The 15229-nt window shown below is 40.1% G+C and overlaps 1 protein-coding gene across 12 annotated transcripts in view; it reads right to left on the bottom strand.

Moving 5' to 3' along the window:
* rapgef1b (Rap guanine nucleotide exchange factor (GEF) 1b) overlaps positions 1–15229 on the bottom strand; it is a 109047-nt gene that overhangs the window by 20833 nt on the left and 72985 nt on the right. For 6 of the 12 annotated variants that reach the window (XM_062056804.1, XM_062056808.1, XM_062056809.1 and 3 more), the window contains exons 4-11: positions 13935–14091; positions 13775–13863; positions 13095–13250; positions 12778–12828; positions 8281–8395; positions 8026–8212; positions 4087–4605; positions 2521–2723 (exon numbers count right to left, since the gene is read on the bottom strand). In XM_062056804.1, coding sequence (XP_061912788.1) covers positions 2521–2723; positions 4087–4605; positions 8026–8212; positions 8281–8395; positions 12778–12828; positions 13095–13250; positions 13775–13863; positions 13935–14091 — 1477 coding nt within the window. The remainder of the gene's footprint in view (positions 1–2520; positions 2724–4086; positions 4606–8025; positions 8213–8280; positions 8396–12777; positions 12829–13094; positions 13251–13774; positions 13864–13934; positions 14092–15229) is intronic. The other 6 variants (XM_062056806.1, XM_062056815.1, XM_062056816.1 and 3 more) reach the window with 3 other exon arrangements.

Below are 15229 nucleotides of genomic sequence, written 5' to 3'. Positions count from 1 at the left end.
TGCCCCGCACTCGCCCTTTAGAGCACAGCTGTAACTTCCTGGCACTAAACCTGCAGAAAATAGTTCTTCTCAGGTTTCTCTGTTTACATTTTCACACTTTGCACTATTTTGTTAAGCATTTCTTACATATTCCTTATTTTTGCACCTTCATTTAAAGAGACTATTGTTGTTAAGTGTTCAATGTGATTTTAGAATTGTGTTTACATTGGCCTTGTTCACACTGTAGGTCAAATCCAAATTTTTTTTGTCCATATGTGACCTGTATCGGATTTTTTCACGACAGTTGAACAGTGCAATTCATGTTTCATATCCGATGAGGCCTCTTTCGTGTGTGGCTATAAACCGGATGTATACGCGATTCGTCAAAATAGACGGTTACGAAAGAAATAGTTGACAACGAAGCAGAAAACAGGTGAAAATAATATGTTTTAGGAACTCACGTGAAAGTTTTACCACTGTTCGCCCACAGAGACGCACTTCAAGCAGACATCGAAGCAAAATATCCCGTCGAACTGCCAGAGCCAAAATACGTGTCCTCTTCCTTCTTAATCTTATACACGCCATAATTCTGTTCAGAAAATGTTGACTTTGATTTCACAAAAGCCTTGAAATTGAAATAAATGCGCCTGGACTGAGACCGTGAAAGCCATGTTTACTTTTGGAAACATTGCAGTAGGGCTGTCCAAATACCAATAATTTAGTACCGGTACCAAAATGTATATCGATACTTTTCCAAATAAAGGGAACTACAAAAAATGTCAATATTGGCTCTATTTTAACAGAAAATCTTACACTACATTAAGCACTCACAATCAAATAACAATTTTACAAGGTTAAAATATAAATTAAAAGCCATTGAAATGGCATCGACCCTGAAGGGAACGTTTGCCCTATGCTCCTTGACTACGGTCTGCACCGGACCAAACAGCAGGACAGGTCTAACAACTACATTAATTACCTCTCACTCTTTAAACTGCTTGTGCAAATCTGAATTCTTATTATTTAAATGTTTACCGAAATTTGAAGCAAAGGTGGTAATACTAATCGCCACAGACAATCATTGGTACTTTAATCTTTAATCTTAATTTGGCAAGGCGTGTTTTAAAGCAGCTGTTGTGAGAGTAGCGTATGTGTGTGTGCTCCTTTAAGAATGGCAGTATGTGTGGTGAGTGACGTGAGTGAGTGAGTGGGCAAGTTAGTAGAGGTAGCGCAAGCATGTGCAGGAGTGTCCATAGCATGGTGGATGTCCTGTTGTGCCCTGTGGAAATTATAAGTAAAGTGACCAAGTTGTATCTAATCGACGGTCTTGTCATTCCGGCCTATGAGCGGAACCTTACGGATCCATTGTAAAGTGAAAGGTGTTACCTCGGTCTGGGAGCCGACAAGCAGGATAGGTGTAAAACCGTACTTGTAACGCGATGCCTCCTTGTTTAAAACGTCACCTTTATTGTTAGTTTTGAAGCCCAAATACCTTCATGTTGCACTTCATGCACTCTCTTTATTAACCAGTAGAATTTTAGTTTTTTGCCATTTTTCCTCTCTAAGATGTTATTGCTTGTATTCACTTTGTGTGTGCGTTTTGACACACTCAACATCATGCGCCTAGCCCTGTAGTCACCGCCGCAAAGCGTCACTCAGATGAAAGAACGGTAGCGGTACTTTTCTAAGGTGATATAATACCGATTTCAATTGATTAGTACCACGATACTTTATTAGTAACGGTATACCGTACAACCCTACATTGCAGTGCGTGTGACATCATGACGTCACATCCGCATGCGTAACGTGAATGGCCATTAAAAAGAGTGAATTTGACCAAAAAAACTGAATTGGACATCCAACCCTGCAGTGTGAACAAAGCCATTGATTGTATTTCATGCTTTTGTTGACATTTCCTTTCCTTACTGCCTTGATAGCTGAGGGGATTATAATCAGAAGAAGGTTATATTTGAAATAACAATTTTACTTCTAATATATTTTTCTCCTGGTCCTTGTATTTGACAGTTCATAAAAAATATCAATAATTATCGATATCGACCGACATATAGCACTCATATCGTTTTCAGCCATATTGCCCAGCACTACTTGGACGACAACTTCATCTAGAGTAGAACCTCGCCAATGATGTGTTGATGAGCTACTGGATCAGGCAGGAACACGCTTCTTCTTACTCTTTAATTGCTGTTGCGTCTATCCCTGATTGGGATCAAAAGGAGTGGAAGATAACGTCTCATCTTAGCACCCAATAACAACCACACACTGTCTCAGCACAGACGTCTGCCCCGCTTGCAGGAGTGGCGATACAGCGATAAGGAAGCAGATAGGTGAAGTTGATAACAAGATAGCGGCAAGCTTTATGGATTTCCACAGAAATGCACTTTAAAGTACGCACACAGTTTCTAGTCTAGCAAAAAAGGCCAAAAACCTTTGAACTGGCGTAATGATTCACACACACACACACGCACACGCACACGCACACACACCAGCACACACACCAGCACACACAGCAGAATTTCTCACCAGTTGTCGTTGCTTCGGGGGCAATGCTGGGGGATGGAGAGGCTCGTGGACCGAGTCGGTGCTGCTGAAGGAGTCGTTGAAGCCGTAGACCTCCTGGAAGCGCTTGTTGCGCTGCTCATAGATGCTCTCGCTCTGCGGCATCTGGTAGAAGACGGAGGGCTGTGGCTCGGAGTAGTCTTCCACAAACTGCATGTACTGCAGGACTGGACACGACAGAAGGTAGCGTCAGTAACTTTAGTGAAACGGAGACGCTTTTGATTCTTGTGTCAAACAAACAAACAAACAAAATTATTGTCATAATTTTATTGCATGATTTTTGTATCCCTTTAATTTAGGTAGCCAGGGACTGCAGATGGAAATGATCTATTTAGCTATAATCTGGTACAGAACATATCTGTCTTTGAACTTAATGTTTCTGTGCATTGTCCCTTCAAATAAAGACTAAACTAAACTAAACCAAACGCTCAACTTCACCTTTGAACCTATCAATGTAAAACACAATATTTGAAGCGCTCCAAGTACAGTAAGATTAGGGGTGTAACAATATGAAAATTAACAATAGCGGTAAATAACAATAATAACGATTATTGTGAGCTAAATTATCATTATTATTGCGGTGCTCAAAAAGTACTCACACTCACAAGTTGTACTTAAAACATTAAAATAACTGAAATAAATAGACACACAATATATGTTGTTGGCAAAAGAAACAAAAAATATTGTTTTGGCCATATTAAAGCTGTGTTTCAATAAGTTTATTTTCCCTTTTAAGTAGAATGTCAAATGTTTTAAATTGATAACGGCTAATTTAGTAAAGTGTTCACTTGGTTTTATTTCCAGTTTATATGACATCATGCAAGTTCACTTCCTGTGGTAGACACTTTTGTGTAATTAAAGTTGTTAAAAAAACACCTCTGACTGTGTTGTATTTCTTCGAGTATGGATCGATCTATCTGTGCTAAGACAGCAATTTGCACAATTGAATATTTTGGTGACTCAGACAACAATGTGCTTGTATAATATAATGGGGAAAAAAAGAGTCTTGTATTTCCATTGTGGATCATTAAAGTTTGTCTAAGTCTAAGTCTGTTTTTATTTTAGCCTAGTCAGTCCGTGAGTTTATTAGACTGCAGTTATCAGTCGCAGTTATTCGATCATTTTGATTTAAAACGGTAACACCAACCATCGGTAGTTTTACCGTGGTTAAACCGTTTATTGTTACAGTCCTAGAAGAGGACATTTTTTTCAAAGACCTGGCTGGCCCTGATTCTGTGATGACTCTGATCCGTATGTATGGAATGACATAATGGACTGACAGGAAGTGATGTCAAAGGCGTGTCAGGAAATGACCAAACCCATTGTAGCACATCCTGGTATTCTCTTCCCCCTCCTATTCACTAAGAAATATTTCCCTGACATGAGCTATGCCTCAGTGAAGCCACTTCCCAAACCAGGCTCTCCCCTCCTGCTCTCTTTGTCCCTTCACTCGCTTCTGTGCCCTCTATTCAGTCAAGTCATTTCAACATCTTGCTACTTCCTTGCCCCTCCCCCCTCTCCTTTACTCACTGTGTCTGCTTTTCTTTTCTGGCAGTGGTGGCGGACAGGCGGGGACATCCGCGTTCTCGCTGGCCAAGTACTGGGCGGCAAACACCCCCCCGTTTGTCTGGGGCATGGGCGAGATGGGCGTGTAAAGTGGGAACGGTGGCGTGGGGTGCAGCTCCTCCTCTGACAGGTTGTCGTATTGGGAGGGGTAGCGCTCGTACAACAGCTTGGAGCCCACGTCCGGGAAGGGCGACGTCTGGGCACTGCGTCGCTTCTTCTGGGGCAGCGCTGGCGGGGCGCTGATGCGCGCCAGGGGGTTGCTGTGATGGGGCTGCGGCGTCCAGTAGTCGAGGGGCTGGTGCGGGGGAGGCGCGCTGAAGCGGGGGTGTGACGGATGCTGTCCGGGGACGGGTGAGGACGACTCGCTGTGAGACTCGGGCAGAGGGCTGAGACAACCTCCCACCGGTATCGGAGGCAGGCTATCCCCAACTGACAAGTCCTGGTGGAGGAAGTCGTAATCGGGGTCGTAGTTTTCCGTGTTGTCTGAAAAAGTCAAGCAAAAGAGAGCACATTAGGTTCTAAAAAAACAACACAATATGTTTAAAAATCCTGAAAAACTGCATTTGGGCACTGGTGTCAAAAGCAAACATAGAATAATGTGCATCAATAACCCTGGAAAAACTCACAATCTCACCGAGTACATATTTCTCATTTCTAGTTAGAACATCTAAACAAACCTAATGCAATCCCCTGGATAGTCATTTTTCAGTGAGACATAACAACTTGTTTTTAGGCAACATATCTTCTGAAGAAAAAAATACTGCTCTTGGGCATCACAAGTTTTCACAAAATTAGTAAGTATAGCTAATAATAAGTTTTAGTTGCTAATTTTTAAGGTTTTTAAAGGGGGAACTGCACTTTTTTTGGAATTTTGCCTAAATTTCAAAATCATTATGAAAGACATCACGACTAATGTATTTTTTTAAACACGATCAAAAGTCCGCTCGCAATGTAGTGGAAAGGAGTTGCTCTATTCTGGCTATAAAGTCCTTAAAAAAACATGTAAACACCTTTTATAAACATACAATTAGTATACATGTAATCTAGTAACAGGCACACTTATAGCAGGATGTAGTATTTACATATTTAGGTCATTTAAAGCATACGGCGGAGCATTCATTTAAAAAAACGCATCACCACGTCCGCTTATTTCCTCGACAAAATCTCTGATTGCTATTCACTGCAGACTTCATGAGAGACAACATACATAATAAAACATCACTTACTGTGCAATGTCTGCTGTCGCTGGGATGCCGACTGATAGAATGATGTTATAATCCCGTTTACATTAGAATGACTCTTAATCTTCGCAAAAAAAGAGGAGGGCAGAACTAAGCGTCTTTACTTGTTTTTCTCGCCATTTCAGGGTCTAAATTGGCTGTCAAATATATTAATGAGTAAGAATGCATTAAAAAAATCCAGCGTCTTTTCGTTCTTAAGGATTGTGAAGGATAAAATAAGTTCCAAAAAAAATGCAGTTCCCCTTTAAAGCTTAAAAATAATGTCTTATTCAAAGTAATCTTACCAAGACAATTTGGACTTGGATTTTTGTGCTCATTACAAGCAAAAATAATTTATATTCATTTTATTTTATTCTTTTTAAGAGGGGCATTTTTTCCAGTAAAGCACTTCATCTTTCTTACTAAATGTGTGAAACAAATATTACATAATCACATCCCGCGGCACCTGGGCTTACGAGTACCCCAACTTTCAAGTATTTTGAAATACGAGCTGTCTCTCAGCCTATTGATATGCGTTAAGTTGCGAGCATACATTTGAGTTACGATCTTTCCCAGTGCTAGTCGGCGTAGCGATCGTTCTAATGAACCCCGTAACCAAAACATCTGGTCTAACTAACTAGCATAGGCTTATAGCTAAAGATCAACAACACTTTGTTTTCCAACTATTGCAAACAAAGAAAGTGAGTGAGTGTGAAGGACAGTGTTGAGAAGAAATGGATGAGATTGATCAGAGAAAGAAATCATTAAAAACATGACCGACCAAGGCAGTTGGAGCCTAGCACTTCTACAATAAAGCAGGAGCTCTGTGCCAGCCAAGGACATTTAACTAATATCTAAACGGCGAACATTTATCCATGAAAATATGTAGAAAATGCTGATTGTGTGTTTGCCAGAGAAGAAGCTCAAAGGACATACCATGGAAGTTTGCTCTCCAAGCAAAAGAGACCTAACATACACTACCGTTCAAAAGTTTGGGGTCACCCAAACAATTTTGTGGAATAGCCTTAATTTCTAAGAACAAGAATAGACTGTCGAGTTTCAGATGAAAGTTCTCTTTTTCTGGCCATTTTGAGCGTTTAATTGACCCCACAAATGTGATGCTCCAGAAACTCAATCTGCTCAAAGGAAGGTCAGTTTTGTAGCTTCTGTAATGAGCTAAACTGTTTTCAGATGTGTGAACATGATTGCACAAGGGTTTTCTAATCATCAATTAGCCTTCTGAGCCAATGAGCAAACACATTGTACCATTAGAACACTGGAGTGATAGTTGCTGGAAATGGGCCTCTATACACCTATGTAGATATTGCACCAAAAACCAGACATTTGCAGCTAGAATAGTCATTTACCACATTAGCAATGTATAGAGTGTATTTCTTTAAAGTTAAGACTAGTTTAAAGTTATCTTCATTGAAAAGTACAGTGCTTTTCCTTCAAAAATAAGGACATTTCAATGTGACCCCAAACTTTTGAACGGTAGTGTATATTACTATATATTATTATTACATAACTTACTACTGTACATTTTTGTGGTACTTTCTATTGTATTGTTTTTCAAAAAATATTTATTATCTATAAGTTTGTTTTTCTTTTTATAAGGCTTGTTACATGTTAAAATCTTGATGCTTTGGCGGGGCCAACCACCAATTAAATGGATTTCAATTCATTTCAATGGGCGATGTTGATTTGCGATATAAGTGTTTTGAGTTACGAGTTTGGTCAAAGAACCAATTAAACTTTAAAAATGCTTGTCACCTTCACTTATGATTACAAAGCAAGTAATACATCACTATGTACGTAAAAATATATAATACAGTGTAACGTTGATTAACCAACCCCTATATTTGCAAACTTTTGGACTGTGTCAATAATGCTTCTGTGTGAAAATTATGCCTGTGTATGCACGCTTCATTCATTCATTATGTCTCCCGCTGATAGCCATTTTATGCTTGCTCGTAGTGATGAGATTGGAGGAAGCCGGCTTCGTACCTAAGCAAGTTTTTAAATGTGATGAAAACTGACTTTTCTGGAAAAAGATGCCAAATTGGATTTATTTCACAGCGGAGGGAAAAACTTCCTCTTGTTCAGCGGCGCCTCTTCCGAGAGAATACGCACTTCCCCCCGCTCCCTCCCTTCGCTCCCTCTATCTGCTCCTTTCTCTCCTCTCAAGAGGAGCAGCTCATGGGGGGACTTTTGCCGATGTTAAGTGGATTTGACTTTTTAAAATGCTGATTATCGCAGCAATATGGTTGTCAAAGTTAAGAATGTTTGTGATTTCTGATTGTTTGCAAGGGCACCAAGGGTACTTACTCCATGTGTCTTGTTTTAGCTTGTTAATAAATCTCCTTGTTTGATATACAATACTGTATAGCACTTTATACTGTGTTCAAAGTGTACAAACCTTCAATAAAATCTGGACTTTTGTCAATTCATTATTCATATTTATATTGTTTCATTGCTTCACTTTACAAACTTCTCTATTTACGAACCTGGTTTAAGAACCTATGTGTAATACTGTACTGAGGCGATTATACATTTATAGACAATAACTGTTTCAAGTGGTTTATTGAGGACAGCTATAACTGCGATGAGGCCCTCAATAAATACTGGTTTGACACCCCTGGTGGAGAGGTTCCACTGCACTATGTAGGTCTTGACCTCGTACCGAGCGTCTCACAGCTGGTGTTTCGAGAACACTGTCCGCTGTCTTGCTCCATAGAAGAAAGCTGCTCGTCTGACTTGCTGAGTTTGCCCATGCTACTGCAGGGCGACAGGCGTGGCGAGTCTCCCCCGTACGACTGGCTTCCCCCCGAGAAACGCCTGTGAAGGAGCTCCTGCTCGTAGTCCTGCTGCTGCAAACAAACAAAGATAAGTTGCTTTCATTTGCCCTCGCTGTTCGTCAGCCTGATGACAAAGTCACCTGTCTGTGGACGCTGCAGGGCAAACTGGAGCCTCGGCTCATGGGGGCCACCACCGCCACCCGCGTTGGCGAGGGGGCGGACTGACGCTTCTTCGGGGGGAGGGCTGGTGGAGGACTGTTACAGATAAAAAGACGCAGTGGGACAGAATAAGAACACAAAACATTTTCACGCGCAAACACATGAAGAAAAGACATCCCCCACATGAGGATTAGAGATCGACCGATTATCGGCCGCGCCGATATTTGGCATATATCGGTATCAGATTTTCTTTTTACAACTACAACAGAACTACATCAGCATATACAATATGAACATAAATATGTACTATTTAAAGAAAAAAATATTTAGTGAAGTAGATGGCAATAACCACTGCTCAAGCGCCAGCTTTTTTGACCTGCATGAGAAGTTGCTTTTTAAAAAAAATTCATTTAAGAATAAAAATGACTCCTATTGTCAATAATTATCCCCAAATATGTTGTTGATATCTGAATTTTTCTCCAGTCTGCCCAACCGCAGCCATGCCAAGACAAATAGGAGACTTATTCTACAAGTGCTTTCTGTAACATCCAGGAAGAAATTATGTCATCCAGCTTGAAAAATGTCTGAAATGTGAAGGCACCCATTATGATATGATATGATATAATAAAATATGACTACAAAGCCGTTGTGGTAATTAATATTTCATCTTCAAATTGTATGGGCAATATATGCCAAACAACGGACCAATGAGTGAGAATGACAAGATCACGTGATAGCAATAAACACAAAGACAATTCCCAACCTCTTCTTTACAGCTGGGAAAAATGCAATTTATGTTCAATATTTGTTTCAGTTACATTTCTAATACAGAAACGAGAGTTAATTTTATTTTGTTTGTTTATTTATTTAGTATAACAAAGTTATTACCCTCTAATTACAGTACAATGGTAAACAATTAAATAGTTAATTTCATGATTAATATTATTATATATTATATTACATTAATATTAATATTATGACATATTATGATTACATTACATTATAAACACTTTAGTTTTTATTGATTATTTCTTCAGTTTAAGAGCAAGATGTGGACAAAAGCTCTGAGTTTGTTGTCTGCAAAGTCAAATACTTTTTAAAGTAAATAATTTCATATTTTTCTAAGGTGTCGTACCTTGAGACAAGAATATGTTGATTGACAGTCTAAAAGTAACATGTCTTCCTTCTCTCTTTATTTTGGAAGTTTTATCAATTTTTATATACAAAATATCAAAATCACAAGTCGAATTGCAATCGCAATTTTGGAGAGAAAAATTGCAATTAGGTTTTTTTCTCAAAATCGTGCACCCCAAGGACCCATAATTGTTTTTATTTAAATGTTCGCAATATTTCAGGGTTCCTTACGAGGAAACCTAACAATTAAATCCAGAAACTGCTATAAAATGGTATAAATCTGAGTGGATGGCGAGTTTTGGTGGATCAGAGATATCCTATATTTATACCAATTTTCTAAGGAGAGTTGCAATGCAAATGTTGATGCTCCTCTGACCTACAGCATTAGACACACGTAATAAAGGGGTTTGAGAAATCCCCGGATGTTTTTTGGTGCTAAATGAACCACAATTTTAGCACTGTATAAAACATTATGTCGCTACTGGTCCAATGTTTCCTAAAAAAAAAAAGTTCAAAAACATATTAAAGCCTAAAAGTCCAGCTGCTAACGAAAGCATACTATTCACTGTTTTTGGAATTTTGCCTATCGTTCACAATCCTAATGAGAGACAAGAAGACAAATGTTTTTTTCTGCATTCTAATCTGTAAAAATCGGCTCGCTCTTGGTGACTGGCAATGCAGCTAATGGGAGCAATCCATTCTGCCGCTAAATCACTTTGAAAATGCATCCAAAAACAGCAAACAATACTTCAAGTTCTGTAGAACTTGCACCTGGCTCGCTGACAACAAGCTATCCATACACTTGGGTAAAACGGAATCCATCCTGTTTGGGTCCCACATCAACCTTAAGAAAGTCAATGACTTCACTATAAAAGTGGGTGACATTGTTATCACCAGGAAAGATGAGGTCACCTACCTAGGTTCCATTCTAGAGGCTAACCTTTCCTGTGATAAAATGGCAACCAAGGTAATCAAAAAGGTTAACCAACGAACGAGATATCTCTACAGAATCTCCTCTCTGGTCAACAAAAGCACCATGAGGATTCTGGCGGGAACTCTCGTTCAACCCTTTTTCGATTACGCATGCACCTCCTTGTACCCTAGCACCTCCAAAACCCTCAAATCTAAACTCCAAACATCCCAGAACAAGCTAGTCAGGTTACTTCTAGACCTCCACCCCAGATCCCACCTCACTCCTACCCATTTCTCCAAAGTGGGCTGGCTCAAGGTGGAGGACAGAGTAAAACAACTTGCACTGAGCCTAGTCTATAAAATCCACTACACCTCCCTGATACCGAAGTACATGTCAAACTACTTCCTTAACGTAAATGACCGCCATAACCACAACACCAGGGGGAGCTCCACTAACCACGTTAAACCCAGATTCCGAACTAACAAAGGTCTTAACTCATTCTCTTTCTATGCCACATCAATGTGGAATGCGCTCCCAACAGGTATAAAAGAAAGGGCATCTCTATCCTCCTTCAAAACCGCAATAATAGTTCACCTCCAGGCAGCTACAACCCTAAACTAACACCCTCCCCGGATTGCTAATAATCAAATGTAAACAATCAAATGCAGATACTTTTTCTTATGCCTTCTGATCTCTCTCTCTCTCTCTCTCTCTCTCTCTCTCTCTCTCTCTCTCTCTCTCTCTCTCACTACTTGCTGTCCATATCCTACCCCCCCCTCCACACCCCTGATTGTAAATAATGTAAATAATTCAATGTGATTATCTTGTGTGATGACTGTATTATGATGATAGTAAATATCTGATAGTATATATCTGTATCATGAATCAATTTAAGTGGACCCCGACTTAAACAAGTTGAAAAACTTATTCGGGTGTTACCATTTAGTGGTCAATTGTACGGAATATGTACTTCACTGTGCAACCTACTAATAAAAGTCTAAATCAATCAATCAATCAAATTTACGTTCTATAACCTGTATAATAACCAAGCTGAAGAGACATTGTTATTGTAAGAACGAACACAGAGGAACTGTTTATCTAGTGTAGTAACACATCGTCATGGCGTCGGCATGCTACTGCAATAGCATGTAAGCTAGCTATGGCAAGAGGTTAGCTAGCTTTTGCGTCAGCAGTTGAATGGCTTTTGAGTTTGTAATGCACAACACAATGTGATAGGACACTAATATGTACTGACTGAAAAACATGAACAATAATATTACGGTATCTGTAAAGTATTAGCCCACATTTCATGGTTTGTTTGTACACAGCTAGCCAGACATTGTATGTAGTTGTAGTAACTAGCATGTTGTGCTGCATGTCTCATGATCAATATTATAGTGACTCACTAATTTTTTTAAGTTGACTTTGGGTAAGCACACCATTTATGTCGGCATAGCTTGGCTCTAAATTCCATATTTACGTACACCAGCAAGTCACGCCGACCTCACCCTCTCGGCTTCTGTCGGCTCCAACGTTTCATCCTCTTCTTCGTGCTCACTTCTATAACCAGTAGTTTATTGTCCGTATATTAAGTTTAAAAAAATAAGGTTGAAAATCCTCATTTGTCCAAAAATAGTCTTCTTTGTTGTCTGTTACCAAGTCTGCCATGATTAGAAAACACTCGCGTTTGTTTCCGGAAGTTGGAACACACATTTGTTGCCGGAAGTCTGAAGCGTGCTGCCATGGAAACGGAAGTATATGCACTGAGGAAAGAAGTTCCGGTAATGCATAAAATGACCAAAATGTGGTAAAAATGTAACCTACTAAATATTGTTATCAACATGCCTGTTACTAAATTATATACTGTATGTACTTGGAAGATTTTGAAGTTGTTTTAGAAGGCTACAATGGCGACTCCCATTAGAGGCATCTTTCAAGCGTGTATAATTTTTAAAATCCTAAAAAAACTTAACATAATGATTGAGAACAATACAAAAAGTGCAGTTCCCCTTTAAATAACTTTTAATGCAAATGAATAACGCCTCGAAAAATCGTTTATCCTTGACTACAATTAATCGGTATCAGCCCTGGAAAAACCCATATCGGTCGATCTCTACTGAGGATGTTCAATATTAGCCGCTCTTAGCTAGGACATGAGCAGGTTTTGTTCTTCATGCCGTCATACTTGCATCGGGGTATATAAAAAATGGGGCATAAAGCAGAACACGATATGATGTGGGAGGACACTGCATTGGTGAGTCTCACACACTCATGCATAAGACCGTCTTCTGATTGGATCTCAAGGACTGTCCGAGACAAAACAAATGTTGGGGAAGAAGGAAAACATGCAAGTCTATCCAATTCAGAAGCTTTATGAAGGGAGGTGGGGTGTATGTTATAATCAACACGTGATGCTGGGGTGCTAACATACTTCTCCTTCTGAGAGGGTTTCCTTTGGCCAGCGTCAGAACTCAACTGTGCTCTGTAGCCAGAACCCAAGGCAGATAAAGGATGAGTCAGGCAGAGAAAAAAAGTAAAAAAAAACCCAAACAAAATAAGTGATAACTAACTCAACTCAAAAATGTTAAATTAAATAAACACACACATATACTCCTTTGAGCTGTGAGAGACAATTCTAGAAAGTGAAACAGTTGACGTAAAAACAACCACTTCTGTTAAAAATGTCCACTGCGGGGTTTCAAGGTGGGTCGCAGAAAAAAAAAACTGTTATGAGAGTATTAAATGCACCTGAGCTCCGCCATCTTGGTTTCAGGAAGGGGAGGTTTTGGAGGGGCTATTTCCTCATCAGGTGCATCCGGGGGGGCGTCGGCAGGAGCCGCCGCTGGAGCCGCCTTCAAGGCCTCCGACTCCCGCTCTAGGGGAGGCATCTCAGAAGGCACTTTGCTACACACGGGACATCATCATTATTTGTATTATTATCATTACTTACAAACTTTTTTCTACAACTTTTCATGCACATGTTCTAGCACCTGTTTCCAAATTAGTAGGACCTTAGAGCAGTGGTCCCCAACCTTTTTGTAACTGCGGACGCTTGAAAATTTGTCCCACGGATCTTTTTTTTTTTTTTTTGTCATAAAAAAATACAATCATGTGTGCTTACGGACTGTATCCCTGCAGACTGTATTGATCTATATTGATATATAGTGTAGGAACCAGAAATATTAATAACAGAAAGAAACAACCCTTTTGTGTGAATGAGTGTGATTGAGTGTAAATGGCGGAGGGAGGTTTTTTGGGTTGGTGCACTAATTGTAAGTGCATCTTGTGTTTTTTTATGTTGATTTAATAAAAAAATAAAACATTTTTGTTTTGTTTTTAATTTCTTGTGCGGCCCGGTGGTTGGGGACCACTGCCTTAGACGACTCTACCACGCACGCAAACACACGCACACACACAAGCGTGCTCACCTCTCTGGTGCGGCGACAGGCGGCGCCGGCTTGTTCGGGCTTGTGGGCGATGGCTGCTCCTGTTTCTCGATGGTCAGCTTCACCAGCTCCTGTTCACGCAACGTCATTTAATTGCAGCCAGCCGTTCCAAAACCACCGCCTGACATGACTAACGTCTTACCTTCACGCCGTCCAGCACCGCTTTGATGACGTTGGTGACCGACGTCACGTTTTCCTTGTCCTCCAGGTCGATGCCGTCCAGCATCACCTGGTCGGCCCAGCGGATGAGGTTGGCCAGACTCTGGTACACGCGGTTGTGGCAGGAAGACAACGCGGAACTGTTGAAAGAGATTAGTGAAGAACACCATTTGGAAGGTGAAGTTTATGTGGAAGGGATGAACAGAAAAAAAATCATCCATCCATCCATTTTCTACCGCTTGTCCCTCTTAACACAATATTTTTTTTCATATCAGTTGATGTCGATATGTATCACAATATAAATGAAATCCCTATTTTTGCCATGTTGCGATTAGAGATGTCCAATAATGGCTTTTTTGCCGATATCCCGGTATTGTCCAACTCTTAATTACAGATACCGATATATACAGTCGCCTCAAAACAGCAGCTTGGAATTTGCGACATGCTCTCCCAGAGAGAACATGAGGAGGTTGAGGTGGGCGGGGTTGAGGTGGGGGGCTAAGGGGTAGCGGGGGGTGTATATTGTAGTGTCCCAGAAGAGTTAGTGCTGCAAGGGGTTCTAGGTATTTGTTCTGTTGTGTTTATGTTGTGTTACGGTGTGGATGTTCTCCCGAAATGTGTTTGTCATTCTTGTTTGTATGTGGGTTCACAGTGTGGCGCATGTTTGTAACAGTGTTAAAGTTGTTTGTACGGACACCCTCAGTGTGACCTGTATGGCTGTTTAGCAAGTATGCATGCATTCACTTGTGTGTGTGAAAAGCCGTAGATATTATGTGACTGTGCCTTTAAGGTTTATTGGCGCTCTGTACTTCTCCCTACGTCCGTTTACACAGCGGCATTTTAAAAAGTCATAAATTTTACTTTTTGAAACCGATACCGATAATTTTGAAACCGATACCAATAATTTCCGATATTACATTTTAAAGCATTTATCGGCCGATATCGGACATCTCTAGTTGTGATGTCACATTTTGGATTTAAATATGTATTTTAACATGACAGATCTACTGAAGAACTGTTTCCAATGACAGGATCCATGCACTGTATCTCACTGTATATACTGTAATTACACACAGTGCCAATATTATTTTACAATTTTACTACCGGTATATGTCTACATGTATATTATCAAAACTATTGTTACTTGGTAAGTTGCATGCACGTGGGTAGAAGACTGGAGCAAACATCAATCACGGCTCACGCACGTAGCCTGGGCGCACATAAACACATTGAGAGTGTTACTAAAACAGCCTTTTTCATCTCCGTAGTATCGCTAAA

This window comes from Entelurus aequoreus, linkage group LG08 (genome assembly GCF_033978785.1).
Source record: "Entelurus aequoreus isolate RoL-2023_Sb linkage group LG08, RoL_Eaeq_v1.1, whole genome shotgun sequence".
Taxonomy (NCBI): domain Eukaryota; kingdom Metazoa; phylum Chordata; class Actinopteri; order Syngnathiformes; family Syngnathidae; genus Entelurus; species Entelurus aequoreus.
Note: the sequence above shows the minus strand (reverse complement) of the source record. Positions and strands in the feature narration are given on the sequence as shown.